The sequence below is a fragment of the Zygotorulaspora mrakii genome, chromosome 3, assembly GCF_013402915.1.
Source record: "Zygotorulaspora mrakii chromosome 3, complete sequence".
Classification (NCBI taxonomy): Eukaryota; Fungi; Ascomycota; class Saccharomycetes; order Saccharomycetales; family Saccharomycetaceae; genus Zygotorulaspora; species Zygotorulaspora mrakii.
The window spans coordinates 1124331-1149513 of record NC_050721.1 but is presented as its reverse complement, the minus strand read 5'-3'; the positions used below and the strand labels follow the sequence as shown (position 1 = coordinate 1149513).

The window sequence follows — 25183 nt, the reverse complement described above, 5'->3', positions numbered from 1 at the left end:
GTATCCGGACAGAAGAAGGCGAATTGTAAAGGGGAGCGTCCCGTGCAAAGTGTTGTGTAGTGATAAACCAAACTTGTTCACCGAGTAACCGGGTAAAGAAAACAACTTACTCAGTAATAATGAGTAAGTAAATCGTCCTGTGAATAACCCACTCATCGTAAACAAAACAAGTTACTTTTTATGAAGGCATTGTATACGAGTTGAGTAACCCAAGTATTATCGTCCATAATGAGATTTATGATATTTGGATTAAGAATGTGAAATGAAATATCTACGATGACGGTGGCCTTCTCATAATTTACATAGCTGAGCCAGGTGTATTAATGCCCTCTTGAGACGTAAGCCTTGCAGTTGCAGCACTGTCATCTTGGCTGTCATGCATTTCCTCAGAACTGTCTGATAGGTAACAATCTATGTCATTGTTTTCATTATCAAGGTCGAGGTCTGTCTCATTTTCTGAGTCTAGCACGAGAATCGGAGAAGGCTTGTAAAAGCCAAATTTCGAAAACCGATCTCTTAAAAGCATTAGAGTTTGTACATTCTTATAATGAAGCCGTGCTCTGTCTTTCCTAACCACTCTTCCCGCAAGAGAAAAGCAGCGCTCTACATCACATGAGCTTACTTTGGTGTATAACAGAGACATGGCTAGCTTGAAGAGAGATGGATACTTGCAGCGATTTGCGTGCCACCATTTTATTGCGTCAATCCTGGACAGACCACTTGCCACTGGCTCACTTTGGTATCTGTGCCATTCCTCAAGATTTTCATTAACGTCGCATACTGAGGCTGTGGAATATGTTTCGGTGGGTTGCGGTTGTTCATGAACATTAAAGCATCTGTAATAGTCTTCCTCTCGCCCGATAGTTGAGAGCTCCGGGCTTGCTTGCTGCCCATTACCTAGCTCAACGCCTTCTTCGTTCAAGTACATTCTAATAAAATTGTTAACTTGGTTCATCCTTAGATTGAACTCATCAATTTCCATCATTCTGTAAAGCTGCTCGTGTTTCGCCGTTGGATCGAGCATGACGGCCGCATAATACAATGGGTTAGCCTGAATGTGTGATAAATAATTTTGATAGCATAAGTATGCGACGTTGATGGCTTCAAGAACAATATTCTTTTCATCAAAGGACAATGTATCGGGGCCGTTTAGAAAAGAGAAATCCATACCTTTTTTAGATTTAGGAATTTCCTTTCCCGTGGATACGTTCAGGCAACTCTTGTAAAAGTGTCCCAAAAGGTAGTATAAAGGAACTCCTTGAGGTAAATTGTTATATTCTTCATCTTGGAACTTTTTGTTCACGTAATCAAAAATCTTGCCGCACTCAACAAAATAAGCTAACATATTGATGGTTTTAGAATCAAACGAAATATGATCTTGAATCCTCGTAACTAAATGGTCTTGACCACGTTCCTGTACGAGTCCAAGCCAATTCTTGTAGGCTTTGTAATTTTCTAAGAATATTTTGACTTGCTTCCATGTAAAAAGCCACCTAGTGGGAGACTCATAAGGAATTAAAGGTAAATTATTCTTTTTCAGACTGGAGTTGATTGCGGTTGAATATCGCATTATTTTTGCTAGCTTTCTGATCTTTTTGAAGGCATTAGAGAAAAGAGAATTCCGGGACAAGCTTTTGATAATCCTTTGAAATTGCAGATTCAAAACATGACTCGCACAGCGTATAAAACGAACTTTTCCAACCAGCCGATGGCCTCTTGGTCTAAGTCCATTAAAATGATCGTATATTAGATTAACGTGAAAGTTGCCATTGTTTGAAGCGTTATCCATAGTGATGGTTCCGAGTTTATCAACAAGATCATATTCCTCCATTACAGACATGAATGTATCACACATATTCTTGCCCGTATGTTTCTTGTCCCCTAAACTAACAAAATCGAGTAAATGAGTGTTGCTCGCTTCACCGTGTATATTTAGTAATAACCTTGAACCATTGCTGGCTTCAAGTAGCTCTTTGTTCAAAATATTTGGAGCAAAAGATACCATAATGGCAAGAAAAGACTGACTGTTACCTGCTGTCCATATATCCAATTGCACGTTGACTAGAGTGGTATCTTTCAAATTTTGCCGCAGAGTATCATTGAGACAGTCTCTAAAATGCTGTATCTTTTTAGTCAATGTAGTCCTGGACTGAATGAACGTGTTTCCCCCATATTTTCTATTGAGATGGCTCCAAGTACTTAAACGGACAAAATTGAAAGGAAGAAATCCCTCCGTTATTAGAAGTAAGCTCTCCAAAGTACCTGGATGTTTGTTGCATTCTCGTATCAATGCCTCTGTTAAGTGAAGTGATTTAGAAGATTTTGACATTGTATCCAGTGTCTGCATTTTGAGAACTTTTTTCTCTTTCAGCACAGAACGATGTACAGCCGTTATATGTTTTGACAAATTCCCAGTAGACTCACCTTCTTTGTAAGTCTTCCCACAGTAATTGCACCTGGCAACTTTCCTCCCATGCTTGAAAAAAAACTGAAAATGCGATTTAAATGAAGATCTTCCCATCCATCCAGATGTAATCTTTTTCTGCTGCTCGGATTGATTAGCGTTCGAAGTTGAAGCTATCACGTTCTCATTTGGAGGAGTTAAGGGTTCTGAGGAGCTGCAATGCGCCAATGGTGTGTTCAACGGCATCGTCTGCTCCACAATTGTGACCTCATCATCACTTGATGACTCCAAGCTCGGCATTTCCCTTGGATATGAGAATGGCGAGGGATGTCTTTCTGAAGTACTACTTACTCGATATCAAATGGATCGAAAACAACTAATGTGAAGCAATGGCGGCAACGCATCATCTACAGACGCGTAACTGCTATCCGACTATACAAATCTTGAACAGAAATAACTAAAGTTAGTGCAGGGAATAGGTGGAGTCATGTGATACAATGTTTTTGAGTAGTTGGTGGGTAACTCTTTTATACGAATCAGGTAACTCTAATTCTTTCACGTTATATATGATATGTATTCGAGTTACCCATCGTGCTGAAGACTAGGTACTTAATGTAGTTACGTACATAGTGTTACTCGGTGAACAAGTTTGTGATAAACTCGAAACATCCGGACACTGTCGGCTGAAAGGGGAACGGATTTACATTTGATCCGAGGAATGCTGGGTCACGTGCATTAAGGCGTGCTGGTCACGTCCTTCACGTGATCGATCCTCCTATTCGACTTAGCTCCATACCAGTTGAGTTTGTAGCACACTACACTTGCATCTGTCCGACGCAAAGTTGGCTCTCCTGTTATATGATACTACCAATGTAAGGCAGGTGTCATTCAAAGCCGTACTTGACATGCAAGAGATATCTGATGGAGTTTTGCACATTATTATGAGTATGCGCAGTGTTACCCGCACGTAATGCACGAGAAGCTGGTCCAAACTTTAAGAGAAAAGGGAAAACATGAAGAACGGCGGCTAAGTGAGAGATCAGTGAGGATTCAGGCTGGCGTGAATTGAAGTTCATAGTTGACAGAATTAGTGTCATTGTAAAGGAGAAGCGCACTGATACCACGTTTCGCAGCAGCTCTTGAGCTTTTAACGGAAATCAGACCGGAAACGGGACAGCGGCCGCCAAAACGAGCGGAGAAGGGGACGAAGGTGGAGACCTGTAGTCGAACTACCGTGGGTACCAGATCATATCGACAGCTGCTTGGCTTGGACAGACCCCCTTCGAGCTCTAGGTGCTTGTTACGTGCAGCTGTAGGGCACGCAATCCAGTTGGTTAGTTGGCATATGTGACACGTGACTCTGGGTGTATATCACGTGGTTGTTTTTCTCTTTTGTCCTGCTCGCTCCAGCAGCTCTTTTTTCGTATCTCTGGGAATAGAGAATTAAAACGAGCCGTTGATTCTGCATTCAGGCCTGCGAGTGTTGACACAGCAATTCTGAAGGATTACATCAGCTCGGCAAAATGAGCGTTTTCACAACCAACTCACCTACCCCACAGGCTGCTACCGATACTCCAACGTCAATTGGGGGCAATGGCGACGATCACATGGGTGCCGATGGTGAAGATGTAAATAATACCAACATGTTCTCAAATATGGTTGCTCAACCCATCAAAGTTACCAGAAATCAGTCTGACGGTGTTTCTATTGGAACAAATACGAAATCGCTGCAGTACTCTTTGGCAAATCTAACAGTTTTCCAGAATTTGCCAAGGGAAACTTCTCGTGGCGTGGACGATCTAACCAGAATGAAAATGGCTATTCTAAGTGGTGTGCCCGAGGAAGTTAAATGGGCGCTGAAGAAATATTTGGCATATAGTAATAAGGCACCCTATATGATTAACCTTAAGGATTTGCCAAGTTTGTTACCTCTCTTTAGGAAGTTCATCAGTCGGCTGGAAAAAATGATTGAACGCTTTGATAGTCCCCTCTTCGGCGATCCAGAATCTTTGGATATTCTACAGACCGGTTTGAATAGTATACTTATTTTGAGAAATTTGAGTCAAGATACGGAGTCAATCCAGGTTTTGGTCAATGATAAATACATCAAAAGTTTCATCCTACACATTTTACAAAACTTTGAATGCGTGGCAACATCAAGTTCTGACTGGCAACTATTTCAGGGAAATGCTTCCTTTTTCAATGAGCTTACTCATTATGTCTTGGACCTAATGGAAGCTATATCGTCTTACATAGCTCCGGCAAAAAAAGATGATTTATATTTCAAAACACTACTTTCCCTACTTAATTATACAAAGGATAGGTATATGGTAATTTCAATCCTGAGGTCATTATCACGTTTACTCGTTAGGTCAAAAGCTGATGAGGAAAGTGCCGCTGACAATATAAATGAAAAAACACTCTCGCTAATTGTCTCTTTTTTGATTGTTGAGTGTGATAATGAACTAATGTCCGCAAGCTTGGATTTCCTTTATCAATATATTCTACCAGGGAGTCAAAGAATATCCTTTTTGCTAGGGGACCCACACAGATTTGCGACGTTAGCAGCTATATTACCCAAATTATTAACGTATAATGTCGTCCAACCAAATTATTCCACTTTAGAAAGAACTGATATCAAATTGGTGAAACGATTGAGACCACCTGCACCTACAGTGGCTCCAGAACTTAACAAAGAATTATTTGCACAACTTTTTGAGATGAACGAGCCAATGAGGTCTACCGCATGGTTACGATGCTGTTTTGAACCCGTAACCGATGCAGAATTTACGCAAATAAGCCTCTGGAGAGCATATGAATCAAAATTTTCCCAGCCAGTTCGCGATTCTGGAAGAAAACTCCTGCCAGCAGTTGAATTCATTAAAAATGTTTCAAATGCGTTCCATGAGGCCTCCGCAATGGTTATCACAGATCCCACGACTGGGAAAAAAAGATTTGTTATGAAAGGTATTCAGCCAAGAGTAAGACCCCTCGGTATTGTTGAGGGTGAAGTGGCTGCAAGAAATCCTTTGCCATCCTTACAGTCAAAATTCTTAGATGAAGTTACGAATGTTACTCCATCAAAACAAGAAGAACTACCGCAGGTACGATTTCCCACAAAGCTTTCTAATTTGTCAAAAGCAGCGGCAACTTTTCTCTGCTTACTATCGAATGAATCAGAGGGCCCCGGATCTAAATTTTGCACTACGATTAAGCCAGTTATTCTTCACAAGCTCGCGGATATACCGCCACTGAGTTGTGCACTTTCTGAATATATGGATAATACACCAGGGCTGTAATAGTGTCGAGTCAAGTCTTTGTATATCGGTAAGAATAGCTACAATTTTTTAAAATGTGAGTTCATCAATCATGAAAATAATCTGAGCGAATACCGAACGTGAACCCTTTTTAGTAATCATTAAGGCATATATTAAAATTTTTATATATCATTAGTATCATTGTTAGGAAAAAACTATTTCTAATTTCATCTTATCATATCGTCCAAAAGTGATTTGAACTTTTGGACCTTGCTTGTATTTTCTGCATCCTCTTCCATCTTATAAAAGTTTTCGATATCAGCACATAACTCGTGGATGTCATGTGGTTTAAACGACACAGACAAATCATGTTCCAGGTACAGAAGTCTACCATTGGGGTTCAAATAAATCGTTTCAACCATGTTGTTAAACAACGTATCGATGGCAAATGGATTCACCTTCGCCCAGATACCCAATAGTTGTTTCAAATCACCTAGTTGCAATTGTGGCAATTTCAAAAATGCTCTGAATCTGAAGTAATTTTGTATTTTGCTGTTGAATTTGTCTGACACTTCTTCGCTATTGACATCTACCAATTCAGTAGCATCATATAAGTTGTTTAGCATCTGTTCCAGAATTTCAGATTTGACAGCAAATGTAATATCACTTTCAATTAAAAAAGTATCAGATTTCGTTATTGTATCGTAAAGTGACAACATCCCCATAAAGCTTGATTGAGCAGACAAAAGATTAGCCAACTGTAAAGTGTCCTCCGGAGCCTCGTAGGACGTAACCTCTTTGTAAAAACTCTGTAAGAAAAGCCCGAACGTGTAAATGTCCAAAGTCTTACATGGAGTACGAACACTTGCGGACTTTATCAGATTAACAGCCTCATCGATTCTGCCCCTGTTGATCAGATACTCAGACTGTATATCTAATGCAGAAGGTCCCAAATGATCTCTGTATTTTTCGAACATTTGGCGATATAATTCGTAGTTTCCTGTTCTTATGCAGGATTTGAGTAGAATTTCTATGTTGAGCACAGGACACACTTTATTGAAAAGCAAAATCCTGGAGTATTCCTTGTTCTTAGATAGTTGATCATACACGTAGCCAATGGAAGACTTGAATTCTGCTTGAGCCGCGATACTTTTGAACTTTTTAGGAAATTGGGCCTGGTTAATCCAATGATCCAATGAGCAATTCTTAGCCAGGCGTAATAAGGATTCATCAGTCAAAGAGGGCAAAATCCTAATTTGAAAAGAAGGATGTTCCAGCAGAGTTTTCTCTAAATTTTTTCCGGTACATTTGACGCACATTGTATTCGTCAGATATTTCAGTTCTTCTTCATCCGCGCATAAATCTAGACTGGCAGAAATAGTTTCGGAATTAATTACTCCTTTTTTGACCAGTTCTTTATAAGTATCATAATCAAAGCTATAATTCTCTTTTTTCAGTCTTTTGAATTCCTTTATACCGGTACTGCCAGAGTTTCTAATTGCAGAACCGAGTGCTAGCGGATAAGTTTTGTCCCAATCCCCAGGATGGCTATAGAATCCAGCTACATCGTCTGGTAAATCGATCATTTTGATTGCTTGCGAAACTGCACCCGGTACTTTATTTGGGTCAAAATTTAATCTTCTGTAATTTATCGCCAATTTTGAAAACCGGTCCAAAACTTTTTCCTTGAAATCAATCAAAATTTCATTATCCATTATGTTATAATAAGTGTCAAAGTCCAATAATCTCATGATCAGAATTGCATGAATTTCCAGATTATAAGAGTACTTGTCAATTGTTTGTGGGGATGCCCAAAGACTTCTCATACAACCAATTAATCCACCATAGTTAATTGCTTTGGATGCGCCCATATTGAAATTCCGACAAAGTTCACTGAAAAATTTCATCTCTGTTATTTTCTTCAAAATTACTTGAGATGGGAAATGATCTATGATTCCATTCAAAAATTCATAACTATCAATACTTTTGGTATCCTGATTAAACAGAGAGCCATGAGTTGCAATAAATCTGAGAAGATAATCGTCCGGACATTTGATCTCTTTCAAATATGCAAATATAAATTGGTAAACACCAACGTCAAATTTTAGATTTTTAATTACTGACTCTTCAAGAATTTTCATTATCATCTCATTATCTTTCGACTGTAATGCATAATCTAGTAATGAAGTCATAACAGATTCCACACCTATTGGACGTAATAAATAATCTGAGAGCTCTCTTCTCGCATCCTTGAATTGAGCTCTCATTGGGAAGATGCAGTCGTAAATTTTCTTGGACAATTTCCAATCTTCAAAGCTATTTGCCAACAGAACCAGATAAAACTCGTATGAGAATTCCGGTATCCACCTCATTTTATGAAATTTTGACCATAGTTCATAAGCTCTGTGACAGTCAATCTTGCTGACAGAGATGAGAAAATTGGATAACATCAACGACAGAATTTCACCAGAACCATTCTTTTCTTTTAGTTCAATCGTAAGTGTATCCAAAAGTTTTATTGCTAAATCAAGATCACCAGTTTCTACTAGACCAGAGAGCGTCATCGTATAAACTTCAAATTCTTTAGATTTCAAAGACTGATCAGCAGTTAAAGCAGCTCTAAACTCTTCATAAAGTTTTTTAATCAGTACATTATCATTAGTTAATTTTGCATATGAAATGAATGCAACGTAATAAAAGCAGTCCTTTTTAAAAAAAGGTGATGAATTGACCACTTCTTGAGCAGTTTGTAAGCTGAGGTGGCCGGGATAAAGATTCATTGCTAATAGTGCATGATCTAGCACTTCTTTAGAGAACTGATGTTGTTTGTTTTGAGTATCGATGGTTAAATAAAGTTCCGAAGCAATTTTGTAGAAATCTGAACCGTTGGAGTTGCGGATTTTGTAAGCGAGAATTGAACCTTTGAAAAGATAACCTAGAACAATATTGTATATTTCATCAGATGGCTTCAATTTATTGATAATCATATCCTGGTAGCACGTTAGTAGCTCCGACATTTTATAGTCTAAATCGTCTTTATCCAGGTCCCGTTTTGCCAAAGACTCTAAAACTTTCGAGTAAACTTCTAAAGGTGGTACGATTCCATTACGTTTCAATGCTTGATATAGGGGGTTAATCTTGTTGTAATCGCGGGTACGGTATGCTTCATTGATCTCGTTGATGTGAGTAGTCAGGAAAGTAGATGGATTAAGAGATGATTCGGTATCTTCTTCCCACGGGAGCGTCTCAACAGTAGGAGTGGCTCCGCTGGCGGTTGCAGTTCCGGGTACAATATCTTGTGAGGGTGCTTTCTTTTGCAAATCGACATCAAAATTAGTCTGATTGTGATTATTTATCACGGTTGAGCCACTTATTCCGGTGGCTCCAACCGCAACATACACAGGAGCCGAGGTTCCCGACTTCCCTGTGGCTGTCGTTGAGTAAAACTTCTTAGACAGGTTGTGATCTATCAATGCATCTCGCTGTATTGGCGGCAAGAGACCTCTGCTGCCATTAGAATCACCCATACTATTTCTCCCTATTGCCGAAACTGGTTTCTGTTGCCTGGAATGGTTTATGGACGACGATCTGTTCCTCTCTAGAGCCACTGACTCCTCCTCGTGCTGCTCCTCGTGTGTCGTGGCCACCGCACCATCCTGTGTATTCAGTACATCATCCAGATTATTGTAGTTGACGTTGGCACTCAGCACCGGATAAGGATTTAGGTGTTGCACATTTGACTGCGGTATAGCCGTATCGAGGCTCACCAGACCTTGGTTTTGTCTGAAGTACTGGTACGAACTGTCAAAAAAAGACGTAGAGTTCTTCTGTGCAGCTGAGCAATGGTAGCCCTTTGAGTAGAACTTGTATTTGAAAGATTTGAATGCCATGTTTCAATATAGCACGCTTAAAATAAATGCACACTTGGTCCCAAATCCTAACGTCCTGTCACCATAAGTAAGCTCTGTCTAGCTGTGCAGTATATCTTGCTAAGACGTATCTCAGTATCCTCCTGGCAAAGTAACTTCTATCAGCCCAGAAGATCGCAAACTATTGAGTGTATTCGATCCTATAAAATATCCAAGTGAAGTATTGTTGTGTCAAACTTGAACTATTCGCATTTCAAAATATCAATTTTCATCATGTCCGTCGTCGTCGATCGAGCATTATTCGGGTTCCGAAGGAAGACGAAAAACCAGAGACAAAGGCTATTTCCATTTTCGTATTACCGCATTGGGCAATACCTTTTTTCAGTTTCTTGAAACTTTGATGCGTTTTTTAGCGCAGTGCCTAGATTGCCCCGCAGACCTTGCCAAAGCAACGGCTTTATCTCGGAATGGATCGCGGGGCAGAAGGAGGGGCAGCAAGACGGGCCAAATGAATAAAATGAACAATTCGTTATGTTTCTGTGTTCCTGGTGCTGCGGTGTATGGGTGTTTGACTCACCTATATTCTCTCCTGTACGTTTGTACGACGAAATGGAGGGCCACTGGCCAATCAAAGAAGCACATTTGATGACGCGCAGCAAGTTTTTTCGTCCGTTCCTTTTCTTCCATTTGTCGCTATGAGGGGTAGAAGAGGGGCATGCATGTACAGACCGCTCTAGGTCCGGACACTGAAAGCGGACATTCTCAGGTGGCACACCGGGCGGTTGCGGATCGGATTTGCAATGCGCCGAGTCGGTGTTGTAGCGGATCAATTGGTGCTGTCCGGTTGGAGCAGCGGCCCAGCACGATCGACTTTGCTTCGGACAGCACGCACCGGACAGCACGCACCGGACAGTCGTCGTGCCGGAAAGGGTGGTCCGGACAGTTCTACTCCGGACAGCCCTCATTCGGTAGCTTGGATTCGGACAGTCTCTCTCGGACAGGATTCATCCAGACACGTGAATTGAATATGTGAAAAAGCAAGGTGAAAAATTCCTACCCGCATACTGTTCTATTTCTATACACTGCTACTAAGTGCGAACGATGTGATATGTATACATCTACTCCTTGACAGCGTAGGATCTTCTGAACTTGTCATCAACCTCGGTCAAGTAATAGGTTCCTGGAATCAACAATTCGATAGAGCCTTGTGGCTTGAAGTCCTTTTGCAGATGTGCTTGTTCTCTTAAATGAATTGCCTTCTCGTAGTCCTGTGGGGTTTCCGTCTTTCTCGAGGACAATTTGTGTTCTAGATCCAAAACCTTCACGATGTTGCTGACGTCACCAACGACTTTGCAGGAGAATAATGAAGCAGCCAGACCCGAACCATACGAGAATAAGCCGATACGCTTGTCCTGCAACGCTTCGGAGCCCTTGAAAAAGATTAGAGACCCCAATGCAGACCATACGGAACCGGTATACATGTTACCGGTGTTTGTTGGAACTGTCAGAGAAGGTTCAACTCTCTCTTTGTGTAAAACCTTGGCAACGTTAACAAAGGTTTTTTCGATTGTCTTATCGGTCAACGATTTTTCGTAGTCCTCTGTTGCCATGTTGGAGTCGACATTGGAATATAAAGATGGATTGGATCTGAAATCGTTGTACAATAGTCTACCGTACGATTTTGTGACTAATTTACATGTTGGAACATGGAAAACGTTATAATCGAAAAATTTGGAAACATTGACGGCTTCTGGGCCTGCTGGATCCTTGGCTAGCCCTCTAGCAATTGCCTTCTTGGAGTAAGCTTTGTAACTTTGGTCCAACGCCTTGACATAACAAGTCAGTGAGAAGTGACCGTCAACGTAGGGGTATTCACTGGTGAAATCTGGTTTGTAGAAATCGTAAGCGTTTTCCATGAAAGAACCTCTAATAGGATCAAACACAATTGGCGCGTCAGGTCCAATCCATAATGCTACTGTACCGGCACCTCCTGTTGGTCTTGCTGCTCCCTTGTCGTAAATGGCAATATCACCGCAAACAACTATAGCGTCACGGCCGTCCCAGGCGCTGGATTCAATCCAATTGATCGAGTTGAAGACGGCATTGGTACCACCATAACATGCGTTCAAGGTGTCAACACCTTCTAAATCAGAATTGCCCTCAAACAATTGAGTCAAAACTGTTTTAACCGACTTTGACTTATCAATCAGTGTTTCTGTACCGACTTCTAGTCTACCAATATCTTGTGGATCGATGTTATAGTTCTTCAAAAGCTTAGAGCATGCAGTCAAACTCAACGAATAGATATCTTCTCTATCGTTGACAAATGACATATTGGTTTGGCCCAAACCAATGGTGTACTTACCACTTGAAACACCATCGAATTTCTCCAACTCACTCTGGTTCACACATTGAGAAGGGATGTAAATCTCGATACCCTTGATACCAACATTTGCTGGTCTGCTCAATTGAGCAGCTGTCTTTTGTCTCTTAATTTCGGTCATTATATAATGCTACTGTACTTAACTATCTGTGATGTATTTTCAAAGGACGCAATTTCTTCGAATATCTGATTCCTTTCACCTATTTATATGAACTGCAATTGGTAAAAACCGATTCAATTGTTCGAACGGCAAAGTGGTTTCAAGACCATTATAAAATTGTTACAGAACAGCCAAAACAGCCAGCAAGCACGATTTTGCAATTTTATCGCTTTCTTCCACAACATACAATTGCCTGATACTTCCTGTGCTATCGCTCTCAATCGGCCGTGCGTTTCGCCTTTGTTAAAAGAAAAAAACCACTTTTCACTTTTCTGCATCTTAAGCGATACAAGCGATAAGTGCTTTCGTTTAAGAGAAACCCTTAAACGAAACAGGCTGCTAGTTTTTTAAGACCACACTTTCTTCCACTTTCTGTATACCCTTCTAGTCGTGCAGTATTAATACATGCTTTTTTTCTGTGGTTCGATTCCACATTTGTGCAAAGGCGGTTTCTTAGCATTTTGCCATTCTCTTTACATAAGTACATCATAGAACTTGAATTTGCGTATTTCAACAAAATGTATGGACAGAGTGTTATCCCCTCGGTGGCACATCACTCCTTGTCGTTTAGCATGGACGCTATTCCCATAACGGCTTGGTCGTCAGAATCAGGGGGCAGTGAAGGGATGTCATTGGTGTTGCTCCCACCTGAAATATTGATTAATATTTTCAGTCATCTAGACGAAAAGGATCTGTATGTTTTGCAGCAAGTCTGCAAGCACTTTTCGAGGCTGATTAACGATGAGGAACTCTGGAAGAACTTGTTTATATCAAAGGTACACACTGGTAGTTTTCCGTCATTTTCGCAATCGTCGAAGTATAGTACAGAATATTTGCAAAGGCTCAAGGGTCTGAAGCAATGGAAGCACAATAGAGCTGTGAAGACAAAATATGTTTTGTCGCCGTCGCCCAGGTTTGAGATTCAAATCGAAAGCTTGCTCTTCGATTACCCGCGTTGCGCTTGTTATAACGATGGCATTATAACACTGGTTCAGTTGCACTCGAAGCGGAAAAAGGATAGGTTGATATACATACCTTGTACGACTCCACAGGGATGCTCTACCATGAACTTCAATATGAACGCTGCTGTCTTTGGTAGATTTGATGGCAGGGTGTTCGGTAAACTGCTAAGTAACAAATCTTACTTAACGCCAGTGACTGAATTTGATTTTAGACACTCAGCATGTGTTACAGCAATAACGACCTCGTCTTCACAGGGATCATTTGAAGATTGGTGTGTAAGCGGATCTGAGAATGGCGAAGTTATATGGTGGTGCGAGACAAAGCGTATAAATTTTCTCAAAGTTTCCAACAAGGCCATTACACATGTTGCCTTGTTCAAAAGTTGGACGATTGTATTAGATGAAGAGAAAATATATGTGATTCACGAAATGAATAACATTCATGTTATAAAGTTACCTAAGGTTTCTTATGATAGCTGTGAGGAAATCTTACTTCGAGTTCAGTTTTTTAAGGTCGATTTCGGTTCAATGTCATTAATACTAGCCGATACCAATCACCTATTTGTGATTTCATTTGATCCAAATCAGAACTTCAACTATACGAGATCAATTGAAGTTCCAGAATTAATCAATAAAATTACGCTTGATGAAGTGACGAGTTTAAGAGAGCAAAATCCAAAGTTGGCCGGTGGTGATGGTTGTCATTTGGCTATTATGACAATGAAAAATACAATTAATATAATAAATGTTCGTGCACCTGGGAACACTTTGAAAATTGAGAACGTATTAGAATTCGATGGTCACATCTTCACCTGTCAAGTGACAAATTTGGTAATTGTTTGCGCTCTGGGAGGCAAATTACAGATTTTTGACGCAACAAGTGCACAATTGATTAAAACGGTGCAAAAAACAGAACCAAATCCTCAATTTTTGGCGATATCACAAGGCAGAATGGTAATTGGAAGTGGTAATGTCGTCCACTATTTGCAATACATCTCTGAATCTAATTATGACAAGAGACGTGGAACTAATAATCACCACAGTCATAGTGGTAAGCGGGAAAGTGGGGTTGACGTTGGACTTGCAATATATGATGAGGAAAAATATATCCGCAGCAAACAAAGGCTGGAAAGCGAAAGACTTCTGGAAACGTATGGAGGAGATATGAGTGATGAAGAGTTACAATTAAAAATCGCGCTAATGGAATCTGATTCGATAGCGCAACAAGAAAATAAAATTAGGGAAGCAGCAGACGATGATTTGAGGAGAGCTTTTGAAGCTTCCACTAGGACTGAACATAACCAATCGGTATACCGATGTTTAGCAGATGAAGGTGACCAGGAATTCTTGGCAGCTCTGGAATGCTCTGCGGCCGAAGAGCAGGACGCACAAGAACGATCGATGAGGAGAGCACGGAGAGACGGCAATGCGTCGCGTGAACTTCAAAGTAGAGAGTTCGATAACAATCCAGATGTAGAACTGGCAAGTAGCCGGGAGGACGATGAAGCACTGCAGTTGGCAATAGCATTGTCTCTGAGTGAAATGAATTGAGGGAGAAGAAATATCATGCGCACTGAAGATAAGCATATCTCAGAAAGCATTTAGAAGTTTGTATTCATATTGTCTAGGTATGCATATATATTATATCTTTATGAAATTTCTTCTATGGAAATACACAGCAATGATTAAAATACAAACACTTGATCATCTCCTTTTGACGCTTCGCCAGTTACCTTCCAGCCTAAATTTTTAGCGTATGCTAATACGGAACTATTCATACCCTCTGGTCCACATATTAGAAGTCTGTTGTCATCGGAGGAGTCTGGTAAGAAACCTTCCATCAAGTCCTGCGTTATGAGACCGATAGAACTACTCCAGTTATCTGGTGGCGTTCTTAGAACATAATGAACATCAAAGTACGGGTATTTTTCAGCCATTTCGTCCAATTCTTCTTTTAACAAAATGTCATTCTCGGTATCATTTGCATAAATTAATGAGATTTTGGTGACATCTTCCGGAGTCGTAATTATCTCATTTAAAATTTGTAAAATTGGAGTAATACCTGTACCGCCCGCTACAATAGCCAAGGATTTTGATGAATTAGTGGTATAGTTAAAGTTACCTACTGGACCTTTGAAATCAACTAATTGGCCGGGTTTCAAGCTTGCGAAGTACTTGGAAACTTGACCCTCAGGATAAGATTTAATCATTATATCGAAGTAACCCTTGGCAAAATTGGGAGAGATTGGTGAATAGTACCTGATTTCATGACCCCCATCGATTGGTACCTTTACCATTAAATGCCGACCGGGGTCAAAGTCTAATGTCTCAAATGAAGTTTTCAGGTTGAAGCGATAAATTGCCGTATTTTTCGATACGACAGTTTGATCCACAAGTTCTAACGACGACCATTTATCGCTTCTGATGGAGATCTTACGTTGATATGCCGCATAAGCCCTGTAGCCCACGAATGCAAAGAAGATTGGCAAAGCCAATAGAATTTGAAGTGCTCCAGATAGATATGTCGTAATAGCTATACCAGCCAAGAACAAACAACTGGGGATATAAATTCCATGCAAAGGTTCATCTAAAATATTAGGTTGTTCCAATTCCGCTAGGTCCTCCATTTTGATTGAGCGGTATTTCTGTTCTTCACACTTTTCAATCTGATGAGCTTTTTTTGCAACTTGGTTACAAATCGATGTTTTTCTTCGACACGGCAAACAGGAAAAATATTGTTGACATTGAATTGAGTAAGTAAAAAAATTAAGTAATTACAAGATTGAAGAATTGAATAACATATAAAGTGTATAAAGAAATGGAGTATCAGTTTACATCTTTGTCATCGATAATACCATTCCTGACAGCCCAATCCTTGTTTGCAACAAAAATATTTTCTGGATCTTGTTCGTTCCTGATTTTTTTGAAACTCTTCAAATCATCACCGTACCACGCCTCAATTTTTTTAGCCATACCTCTCATTTCATAGTCCCCGTATTCAGATTCTTGTTTAGTTGGGTGAGGCACTAGTGAGGTTGAGCCCAGAAAGTTCTTAGCCCAATGAGGCTTACCGCCAGCAGCATCCATGGTATTTTCGAATAAGGTAAACCATTTATGGATTGGAGAGTTTGTTCCAAAAGGTCTGTACATTGTGGCATTGATGTAAAGTGTCAGTTGACTGTTGGTAATATCAGAGAGGGGTGCATATCTGCAAGTAGAAGGAGTGTTGTCTAGGTATGGACGCAACATGTTACCGTAAACTGGACCTGGACTTGTTTTGGTTCTGTCACTCGTAAATAGTTTTTTTTCTGGGAGTGTGGTATTCGAGCAGCGAACTTCGACAGGTACGTGAACATAAAATTCTTTATTTTGACCGGCTTGGGTGATTGAATGATCCAGAGAACGAAGAACCTCGATACCATTATCAAGTGGGCAAGACCACTCATCTACAAACTGCGAGAAGAGGCAGTCCATATTTAGTCCATCGATAGAAGTTGAAACAGCCTCATCTCCCTTACCTAAAGTTTCCACTTTACCATATTGTCTATGGAAGATAAATCTTTCAATAACAGGTGTCAACGCAGGATAAATCTTAGTGGATATCCATAGCAAAAACTCGTAGCTATATCTAAAAGGAGGCATCCCCCACCAAGATCTTCTTGGCGGCGTAACGGGATCGCTGGTTTTGACGCCTCTCCACAAAACACATTTTCTTGAATATGGATACCACCATACTCTGATAAACTCAGAGGATGTCCAAACACTATCCCACTGTTTTAGCAATGTCTCAAAATGAATAACTTCCTGTGTAGATCTGATATTAAAGGATGGAACAACACGAATCGTCACACGTACAATGATACCTATCTTTCCAAGTGAAAGCATCGCAGCTCTGAAAGTTTCGGGATTGTGCTCAGAGTCTAAAAATACAACCTCCCCTTTACCATTGACAATAGTCAAGTTAACATATTGGGAAGAAACTAAACCGTGATACGGAGATGAACCATGAGTACCCGTAGAGATAATACCGGCAAGACTCTGCTCGGAGATCGACCCCAAATTTTGAATAGCATATCCCCTTTCAGTCAAATAATCACCCAATTGATAGACTCGTAAACCTGCATCAGCAGTTACATCAGCGTAATTTTCTTCTGGATATTCCGTGAATTCCTTAACTTTGTTCAATTTATCTAAATTCATCAGCCACTCATTTGTAATGCACATATCGCTTGGCGAATGGCCAGATCCCACTGTTACGATGGTCTTATTTTGCGCCCTGGCCGCATTTACGATGTCTACAACTTCTTCTATTGACGTTGGCTGAAAATATAGCTGGGACTTCGCCGAGTAGATGCCTGCCCAGTTCTTGAATACGAAATTCTTACGGGGAGTGATGGCTAGAGAGTTTGACATTGTTATTTCTTACTCTTAATACTGAATTATTGGTGTAATGAGAGATAATAACAGTATTTACTGTTACACTTGGGAATTTTAAGTGTTGTTCAACCCAAGTGGTATCCTGTTGCCGCAAACTTTTGATGGCAAATTTTCAATAAATGTTCGAATTTCACCTGGATTGTTTTTATCTGCCGCCATCATGAGAAACGTGACAAGACAAAGTAGCAAGAATTAAGAAAAGGTACAAGCAGCTCAAGCAAGGAAGTATAACGGTGTGCTTCTACTATTTCACTGCTCCAGTGCCAACATAAGTCTGTTTCTGAAAACAGATTTGATTTGTTTTGGTATACTCGAAGAAATAAAGTAAAATGATTTTATGAAAAATGAAACGGGGTATATAATAAAAATTATCTAATCGAATCTATTTTAAAGATGGTAAATTAAAAGCCAATTAGGTATTCGATTAGTTGAAAAGTTATGAGAGATAATGAGATGGGACTTTGTAGGAATGATTAATACTCTTCATCTGCGTAGGAATCAGCGCCAACTTCAATGTAATCCCTTTCTAAAGCAGCTAAATCTTCTCTTGCTTCAGTAAATTCACCTTCTTCCATACCTTCACCAACATACCAATGAACAAAGGCACGTTTTGCATACATGAGATCGAATTTCCTATCAATTCTTTTCCAAGCATCAGCGATTGCTGTTGTATTTGAAAGCATACAAACGGCTCTTTTAACAGATGTCAATTGAGAATTAGGTGTTGCAGTTGGTGGCTCATCACAAATACCAATCTTGAAACCAGTTGGGCACCAATCAACGATTTGAACAGTTTTTTTATTTTTAACTTGAGAAACAGCATTTTGTACATCCCTTGTAACAACATCTCCTCTATACAATAGACATGTTGCCATATACTTACCAGTTCTTGGATCACATTTAACCATTTGGTTTCCAGGTTCAAAACAAGCATTTGTAATTTCTGAAACAGAATTTGCTTCATGATTTGCTTTATTCTTTGATAAAATTGGTGCATATGAAACTAATGGGAAATGAATTCTTGGGTAAGGAACTAGATTTGTCTGAAATTCATTTAGATCGACATTCAATGAGCCGTCAAATCTTAAAGAAGCTGTTACTGATGAAACAACCTGAGCAATCAAATTGTTTAAATTAGCAAAACTTGGTCTAGAAATGTCTAAATTTCTTTTACACATATCATAAATTGCTTCATTATCGACCATAAACGTACAATCAGCATGCTCTAGTGTTGTATGTGTAGTCAAAACCGTGTTATATGGTTCCACGACTGATGTTGAAACTTGTGGTGCAGGATACACAGCAAATTCTAATTTCGATTTCTTACCATAATCAATAGAAAGTTGTTCTAGTAATAAAGATCCTAAACCTGAGCCTGTACCACCCCCTAGAGAATGTGTGAATAAGAATCCCTGTAAACCGTCACACTGGTCTGAAATTTTTCTAATCCTATCCAAGATGTCGTCCAGTAATTCTCTTCCTACAGTATAATGACCACGAGCATAGTTATTTGCAGCATCTTCCTTACCATTTATTAATTGCTCTGGATGAAATAAATCCTTGTATGGACCGGTACGAACTTCGTCGATAACGTTCGGCTCTAAATCAACATATACTGCTCTTGGCACATACTTGCCAGCACCTGTTTCATAGAAAAATGTTGAGAATCCATCTTCGCCACCCTTAGGTCTACTTAGGCCCTCCTGTAGATACCCATCAGGTTTTATTCCGTGTTCTAGAGAATACAGTTCCCAGCATGCATTACCGATCTGACAACCTGCTTGACCGACTGTTTAAATTAAAAAAATAACAATAGTTTTATATTACTCGTTAGTAAAAAGATCGAATTGGTGTTTCTCGATCGAAAGTTCAGACGAAGACGTGAACTGCGTCACAATTATTTGATTGCTGTCTTACGCGTTTCACATCTTTTTTGCCTCCACAATTCGATTTGCATTACTATTGACGGGTTGCGATCCCTTGTAACCATTGCCAAACATACCATTAATACTAATAACTTCACGCATCTCACTACTCTTTCCTGGGTAACCTACAAGCTGCTTACCTTTCTCAAGGAGTGCAATCTGATCTTACTTTAATCTTAAAGCACCACATTGTTGTTGTTTTTTCTTGCCCTTCTAGATAATATCGTTTGTTTACCAATTACCACAAAAAGAGTATCAGGCCGGGTATCTCATTATTTATTTACATCACGTTTTCGATTGTCCGATCTTGCTCCACTGTCCGGGATAGGGTACGTTAACGTTCCGGACATTTCTGTTAAATCCGGACAACAACTAGTTGTGATTCCTGTATGCATGCAATAGAAACGTAATGAATGGATCTCGTAATGCACATTCAAAAATATCACATATACAGGAGAATAGAGAGATACTACTTCTAGAGTGATCATAATATTTTTAAAATTAAATTAATACTTTGTTTTTTTAATGATACTATACAGAGAAATAACTAGATACATGCATAAGAAAAGAGTGTTGATATAAAGTTATTTTGTCACGTTAAATTGAGTTCACTTTTACATATGAACGAGAGAATTATAGGGTTAGTGTATTTGGAAAATGAAGAGCAATTGGACAGAAAACGAAAATTAAAAAATGTTCTGTTAATCTCTATTTCAGAATTTTTTTCTTTTCAAAAGGGGGTAATGTAAGAAAACACAGTTTCCTTGTTATACCTGTTCCGACATTGTGGAGCCGGCGGAGGTAGAGTTGCTACCAACAACGGAACGACCGTAAGCAGAAGGATCGATTTCGTCGTGGTATTTCTCGGTGACTTCTTCCAGAGTCATTCTCTTAGTTTCTGGAACTAACAGACTAGTGAATAGACCAACCAACATGAAAAGAGCGAAAATCTCCATAACGTGAGGCAACCAACAGTTCTTCTTCAAACCGTCTCTGTGACAATGGTAATCAATTAGAGTACCCAAAGCGGTTTGAGCAATGATTGCACCGACTTTACCAGATGCAGCGGATAAACCGTGAGCAGTCGATCTGTATCTAGTTGGGAAACATTCACCGGGAATGACGAAAGTGGTAGTGTTTGGACCGAAGTTTTGGAAAAATTGACAGACAATGTATAGACCTAGTAGACCGCCGTCTGATAGTCTGTGGTAAGCAAAACCAATAACACAGAATAACACGGTAAGAATGAAGAAACCAAATAATTGAATTGGCTTTCTACCAATAATATCCATCGTGAAAACGGAAACCCAGTAACCTGGCAACGAACCGGCACAGATCAAGATTAAGTTACCAACAGCAGAGTTGTATAGGACGGTGTAGATGTCTCCATTACCAGCGTAACCAATGGCTTGTAAGATAACAGCAGTGTTCAAACCTAAACCATAAAATGCAACATCCAGACAAAACCAAGAACCAGCGGTACCCAATAAGATCTTACCGTACTTCCATTGGCCGAAATGGTGGCAGAAATCTTTGAAAGAAGCCTTTGGAGTTTGAATTTCGACAGCCTCGACAGCAGTTGGGGCTCTTTCCAAACGTGCCACTTGATCATTTTCAGCATCACCCTTTTCACCAGAGACAAATTTACCAATGTCAGCTGCACCCTTGTTCACGTTAGCATCAACATCTAAGGTGTAACGTGGAGATTCAGGAATGGTCAATCTGAAGTACAAAGCAATGCACCCTGGTACGGCACCCAAACCAACCAAGATTCTCCACATTTGGTCACAGGCTTTGATACAAGCAGCGCCACATTCAGCACCATTGGCAACACCTACTAGATCATTTTTGTAGCCGGCAACCAAAACCAAAGCAACAATACCTGCTGCGATTTGCCCAAATGCTTGGTTAGCAAACACAGCTCCCATGATGGCACCTCTCCATTTGGTGGTAGCAAACTCAGAGGTGATAATGGAAGATAGCGGATAGTCACCACCGATACCAATACCCATGATGATACGGTAGAAAGTCAAAACAGCTGGGAAACTAACACCTGGAGCTGGTCCGACAGTACACTGCAAAACAGTTGCAGAAATCATGATAATCAATTCAAGACCGTAAATCTTCTTACGGCCAACAATATCAGCCATGGTACCGAATCCAAGTTGACCAATGACGGTACCAACAGATGTGGAGACCTTCAATAGAGTTGAGGTAGAGCTTGGAATGTTACCACCCCAGAAAACGTACGTCATCATCGAGATACCCAAATTGATAGCGAAAATATCGTATGAGTCGGTCAAGAAACCAACACCCGCAACTAAAATCGCACGGACGTGGTACCAACCAAAGCTCGCGTCATCGATCTTCTGCAAAGCCAGTCTTCTTCTTTCCAAAGGATCCTCGATGTGTGCAAAATCGTTGATATAGTTGTGGAATGCCGCATTACCACCGACCGTTATGTTCTTCTCATGAACTTCCTGGTGGATCTCACTGCCCTTCGAATCACTCATTATGTTATCTGAAAACTATTTAAGCTAAAGTGTTTTGAGATACAGTTGATATCCTTGTTCTGTTACAAATGAATATAAGAATACCAAGAGAACCAAGAGAAAAACCTTGCACAATTGGAAAATGACCATCGCTGCCCTTGCTTATATATCTGTGGGCCGATGCCAAGGGGACAAGATTTTAATGAAAAATTCTCATTATTGCTTAGCCAATACGAAGAACCTGTGGTGTGCGTCACTTAATTAAATTGGCAAATTGCCAATTAATTGGGATCGACCACGACGTCCATCTCGAGCAGCCCTCCTCAGAATGTCTCAGACGCCCACTGACACTTCACAACTTAACGCTTTAATTCCATGCCCATATGGCTGCTAATTTGTGAAAAATCAATTAATTTAGCCCACGTTCCCTCATCTCAACGGTTCCGCAATGTGCATACGGGCTCTGCGCTTTTTTCTTTTTTTTCCACAACGAGCCATTGGCTGGGTAACTGCGTTGTTAGGAATATGCAACTTCGAGCTGTCCCGGACAGGGTCCAAGAACAGTAAGGTCGCTCTGAAAGGTGTAGGACAGAAGACGAACTCGATGGTCTGGCAACAGGCATCAACGGTAGACGGAACGCCCGATGCAGGCATCATTACACAAGCTGGAGTGCCAGGATGAACAAAAATAAAGAATAATTCAAAGAAAAACAGTTTTTAGGATGCTTACGAGAAGGCTGTTGATATAAAGTGGTGTTGTCACGCTAAGAGTGTACTTCAGTTGCGGACGACACAGAGTGAGAGTCACTGTAGAAAGAAAAACAAGCAGTAATTAAGATATGGGAGGAAAAAGTGTTTTTACGAATTTCTTGGAGCCCTTGTCTTACTTCTCGGAGAGGCGAAATACTAGACGTGTTCTCAGATAGCAGAATCTGCAGAGCTTGAGTTGGTGCCAACGGCAGAGCGGTGGTAGGCAGAAGGATCAATTTCGTCGTGGTATTTCTCGGTGACCTCCTCCAAAGTCATTCTCTTGGTTTCTGGAACTAAGAGAGTAGTGAATATACCGACCAGCATGAAGAGAGCGAAAATTTCCATAACGTGAGGCAACCAGCAGTTTCTCGCCAGGCCGTCTCTGTGGCAGTGGTAGTTGATTAGGGTTCCGAGAGCTGTCTGCGCAATGATAGCGCCGATTCTGCCGCACGCTGCGGAAAGGCCATGGGCAGTCGATCTGTATCTAGTTGGGAAACATTCACCGGGAATGACGAAGGTGGTGGCATTAGGGCCGAAGTTCTGGAAAAATTGGCAGACGACGTAAAGACCCAAGAGGCCTTTATCGGTCAGTCTGTGATACGCAAAGCCAATGACGCAGAACAACACGGTCAGAATGAAGAAGCCAAATAACTGAATTGGCTTTCTACCAATAATATCCATCGTGAAAACGGAAACCCAGTAACCTGGCAACGAACCGGCACAGATCAAGATTAAGTTACCAACAGCAGTGTTGTATAGGACGGTGTAGATGTCCCCGTGACCGGCGTACCCGATTGCTTGCAAGATCACAGCTGTGTTCAGACCGAGACCATAGAATGCAACGTCCAAACAGAACCAAGACCCTGCTGTACCCAATAAGATCTTACCGTACTTCCATTGGCCGAAATGGCGACAGAAATCCTTGAATGATGCCTCAGGTAGTTCGATCTCGACCGCATCAACGGCAGTTTGAGCTTTCTCAGAATGAGCAGGTTGATTAGTCTCAATATCTTCCCTCTTATCAGAAACGCCATTATCGATATCCTCTTCCTCTTTGCGATGGTTGGTATTGACATCTAAGGTATAACGAGGAGATTCGGGAATGGTCAACCTGAAGTACAAAGCAATGCACCCTGGTACGGCACCTAAGCCTATAAGAACTCTCCACATCTGGTCACAGGCCTTGATACAAGCCGGACCACATTCAGCACCATTGGCAACACCTACTAGATCATTTTTGTAGCCGGCAACCAAAACCAAAGCAACAATACCTGCTGCGATTTGCCCAAATGCTTGGTTAGCAAACACAGCCCCCATGATGGCACCTCTCCATTTGGTGGTAGCAAACTCAGAGGTGATAATGGAAGATAGCGGATAGTCACCACCGATACCAATACCCATGATGATACGGTAGAAAGTTAAAACAGCAGGGAAACTGATAGCCGGAGATGGACCAACAGTACATTGTAGAATAGTAGCAGATATGACAATGATCAATTCAATTCCGTAAATCTTTTTACGCCCTAGAACATCAGCCAACGTACCAAACGTGATTTGGCCGATAACATTGCCAACAGATGTGGAAACTCTCAAAAGAGTCGAAGTAGAGCTTGGAATGTTACCACCCCAGAAAACGTACGTCATCATCGAGATACCCAAATTGATAGCGAAAATATCGTATGAGTCGGTCAAGAACCCAACACCTGCAACCAAGATTGCACGAACGTGGTACCAACCAAAACTGGTATTATCAATTTTCTGTAATGCCAGCCTCCTCCTCTCTAAAGGATCCTCAATGTGCGCAAAATCGTTGATATAGTTGTGGAACGCTGCATTACCACCAACGGTAATGTTCTTCCCATCGATATCGCCACCAGTACTCTTCATCTCTAAAGGACTATTCAATCTAGCGCAATTGTTACGAATAAAGCCTCTCAAGATCTTGTTGAATACTAAATCTCCTTGGCCTACTACTAACAAAGTATAAAGTGTAGCGGAGAAGCATCCAGAAGTCGCCGGTATGAAAACCAACTTGCAGTGCTGATTATATATGAAATCCTATGCCAAGAACAAGACGCTAACTATGAGAGTAAGATCTTTGCACTAACTTACGCAGCTATCTCAGTGACAACTCTAGTGCAGCAGTAAAATAAATTGGTGGCTTGGCAATTAATCGTGTGGACTAACTAACTGACATTGATCCAAGGCTACTTGTTCGCACTATCTTGAGCGGCCACTGGCCCTTGAAATTGAAGAATTTGATCCAGTGTGGCTGATGTGTGCAAACAATTAGTCGAAAAGGCCCACGTTACCTCGTCTGAACGTTCATGCAGTATGCATACCGTTTGTGATTCCGCGACATGACACTCGTTTGACGTGATACACGTGTACCTGCGAACTACCATTGTGAATTAGTATTTGATAGATAACGGACCATTATACTCAATCAGGACCTAAAACCCTAAAACTGTAATGAATGATGCACAGTGTGCTGTCTTCTCCAGCTGGGCAGGCATGACGCATGGCACCATTATTCATGAGAGA

General features: G+C 40.7%; 11 protein-coding genes across 11 annotated transcripts; 2 read left to right on the top strand and 9 right to left on the bottom strand.

Annotated features, from left to right (window-relative positions):
• Nucleotides 1–298: 298 nt before the first annotated feature.
• On the bottom strand, nt 299–2704 carry HG535_0C05870 (uncharacterized protein; the record flags this gene model as incomplete). The annotated part of the gene is made up of 1 exon (XM_037288066.1): nt 299–2704. The coding sequence occupies one exon, from the start codon at nt 2702–2704 to the stop codon at nt 299–301; it is 2406 nt and encodes an 801-aa protein (XP_037143961.1).
• Nucleotides 2705–3927: 1223 nt separating this feature from the next.
• RSC9 (Rsc9p) lies at nt 3928–5703 on the top strand (the record flags this gene model as incomplete). Its single annotated transcript, XM_037288065.1, has 1 exon — nt 3928–5703. One exon carries the CDS (start codon nt 3928–3930, stop codon nt 5701–5703), a length of 1776 nt encoding a protein of 591 aa, XP_037143960.1.
• Nucleotides 5704–5888: 185 nt separating this feature from the next.
• On the bottom strand, nt 5889–9551 carry RPM2 (ribonuclease P; the record flags this gene model as incomplete). Its single annotated transcript, XM_037288064.1, has 1 exon — nt 5889–9551. The coding sequence occupies one exon, from the start codon at nt 9549–9551 to the stop codon at nt 5889–5891; it is 3663 nt and encodes a 1220-aa protein (XP_037143959.1).
• A 335-nt stretch (nt 9552–9886) lies between these two features.
• HG535_0C05840 (uncharacterized protein) lies at nt 9887–10495 on the bottom strand (the record flags this gene model as incomplete). The annotated part of the gene is made up of 1 exon (XM_037288063.1): nt 9887–10495. One exon carries the CDS (start codon nt 10493–10495, stop codon nt 9887–9889), a length of 609 nt encoding a protein of 202 aa, XP_037143958.1.
• Nucleotides 10496–10648: 153 nt separating this feature from the next.
• On the bottom strand, nt 10649–12034 carry ERG13 (hydroxymethylglutaryl-CoA synthase; the record flags this gene model as incomplete). Its single annotated transcript, XM_037288062.1, has 1 exon — nt 10649–12034. One exon carries the CDS (start codon nt 12032–12034, stop codon nt 10649–10651), a length of 1386 nt encoding a protein of 461 aa, XP_037143957.1.
• A 557-nt stretch (nt 12035–12591) lies between these two features.
• On the top strand, nt 12592–14586 carry UFO1 (SCF ubiquitin ligase complex subunit UFO1; the record flags this gene model as incomplete). The annotated part of the gene is made up of 1 exon (XM_037288061.1): nt 12592–14586. One exon carries the CDS (start codon nt 12592–12594, stop codon nt 14584–14586), a length of 1995 nt encoding a protein of 664 aa, XP_037143956.1.
• A 134-nt stretch (nt 14587–14720) lies between these two features.
• On the bottom strand, nt 14721–15662 carry HG535_0C05810 (cytochrome b5 reductase family protein; the record flags this gene model as incomplete). The annotated part of the gene is made up of 1 exon (XM_037288060.1): nt 14721–15662. One exon carries the CDS (start codon nt 15660–15662, stop codon nt 14721–14723), a length of 942 nt encoding a protein of 313 aa, XP_037143955.1.
• Nucleotides 15663–15861: 199 nt separating this feature from the next.
• ALO1 (D-arabinono-1,4-lactone oxidase) lies at nt 15862–17448 on the bottom strand (the record flags this gene model as incomplete). Its single annotated transcript, XM_037288059.1, has 1 exon — nt 15862–17448. One exon carries the CDS (start codon nt 17446–17448, stop codon nt 15862–15864), a length of 1587 nt encoding a protein of 528 aa, XP_037143954.1.
• A 497-nt stretch (nt 17449–17945) lies between these two features.
• HG535_0C05790 (tubulin alpha chain) lies at nt 17946–19499 on the bottom strand (the record flags this gene model as incomplete). The annotated part of the gene is made up of 2 exons (XM_037288058.1): nt 17946–19261; nt 19475–19499. 2 exons carry the CDS (start codon nt 19497–19499, stop codon nt 17946–17948), a joined length of 1341 nt encoding a protein of 446 aa, XP_037143953.1.
• A 665-nt stretch (nt 19500–20164) lies between these two features.
• On the bottom strand, nt 20165–21910 carry PHO84 (phosphate transporter PHO84; the record flags this gene model as incomplete). The annotated part of the gene is made up of 1 exon (XM_037288057.1): nt 20165–21910. The coding sequence occupies one exon, from the start codon at nt 21908–21910 to the stop codon at nt 20165–20167; it is 1746 nt and encodes a 581-aa protein (XP_037143952.1).
• Nucleotides 21911–22807: 897 nt separating this feature from the next.
• Nucleotides 22808–24526, bottom strand: HG535_0C05770 (uncharacterized protein; the record flags this gene model as incomplete). Its single annotated transcript, XM_037288056.1, has 1 exon — nt 22808–24526. One exon carries the CDS (start codon nt 24524–24526, stop codon nt 22808–22810), a length of 1719 nt encoding a protein of 572 aa, XP_037143951.1.
• Between the last annotated feature and the right edge of the window lie 657 nt (nt 24527–25183).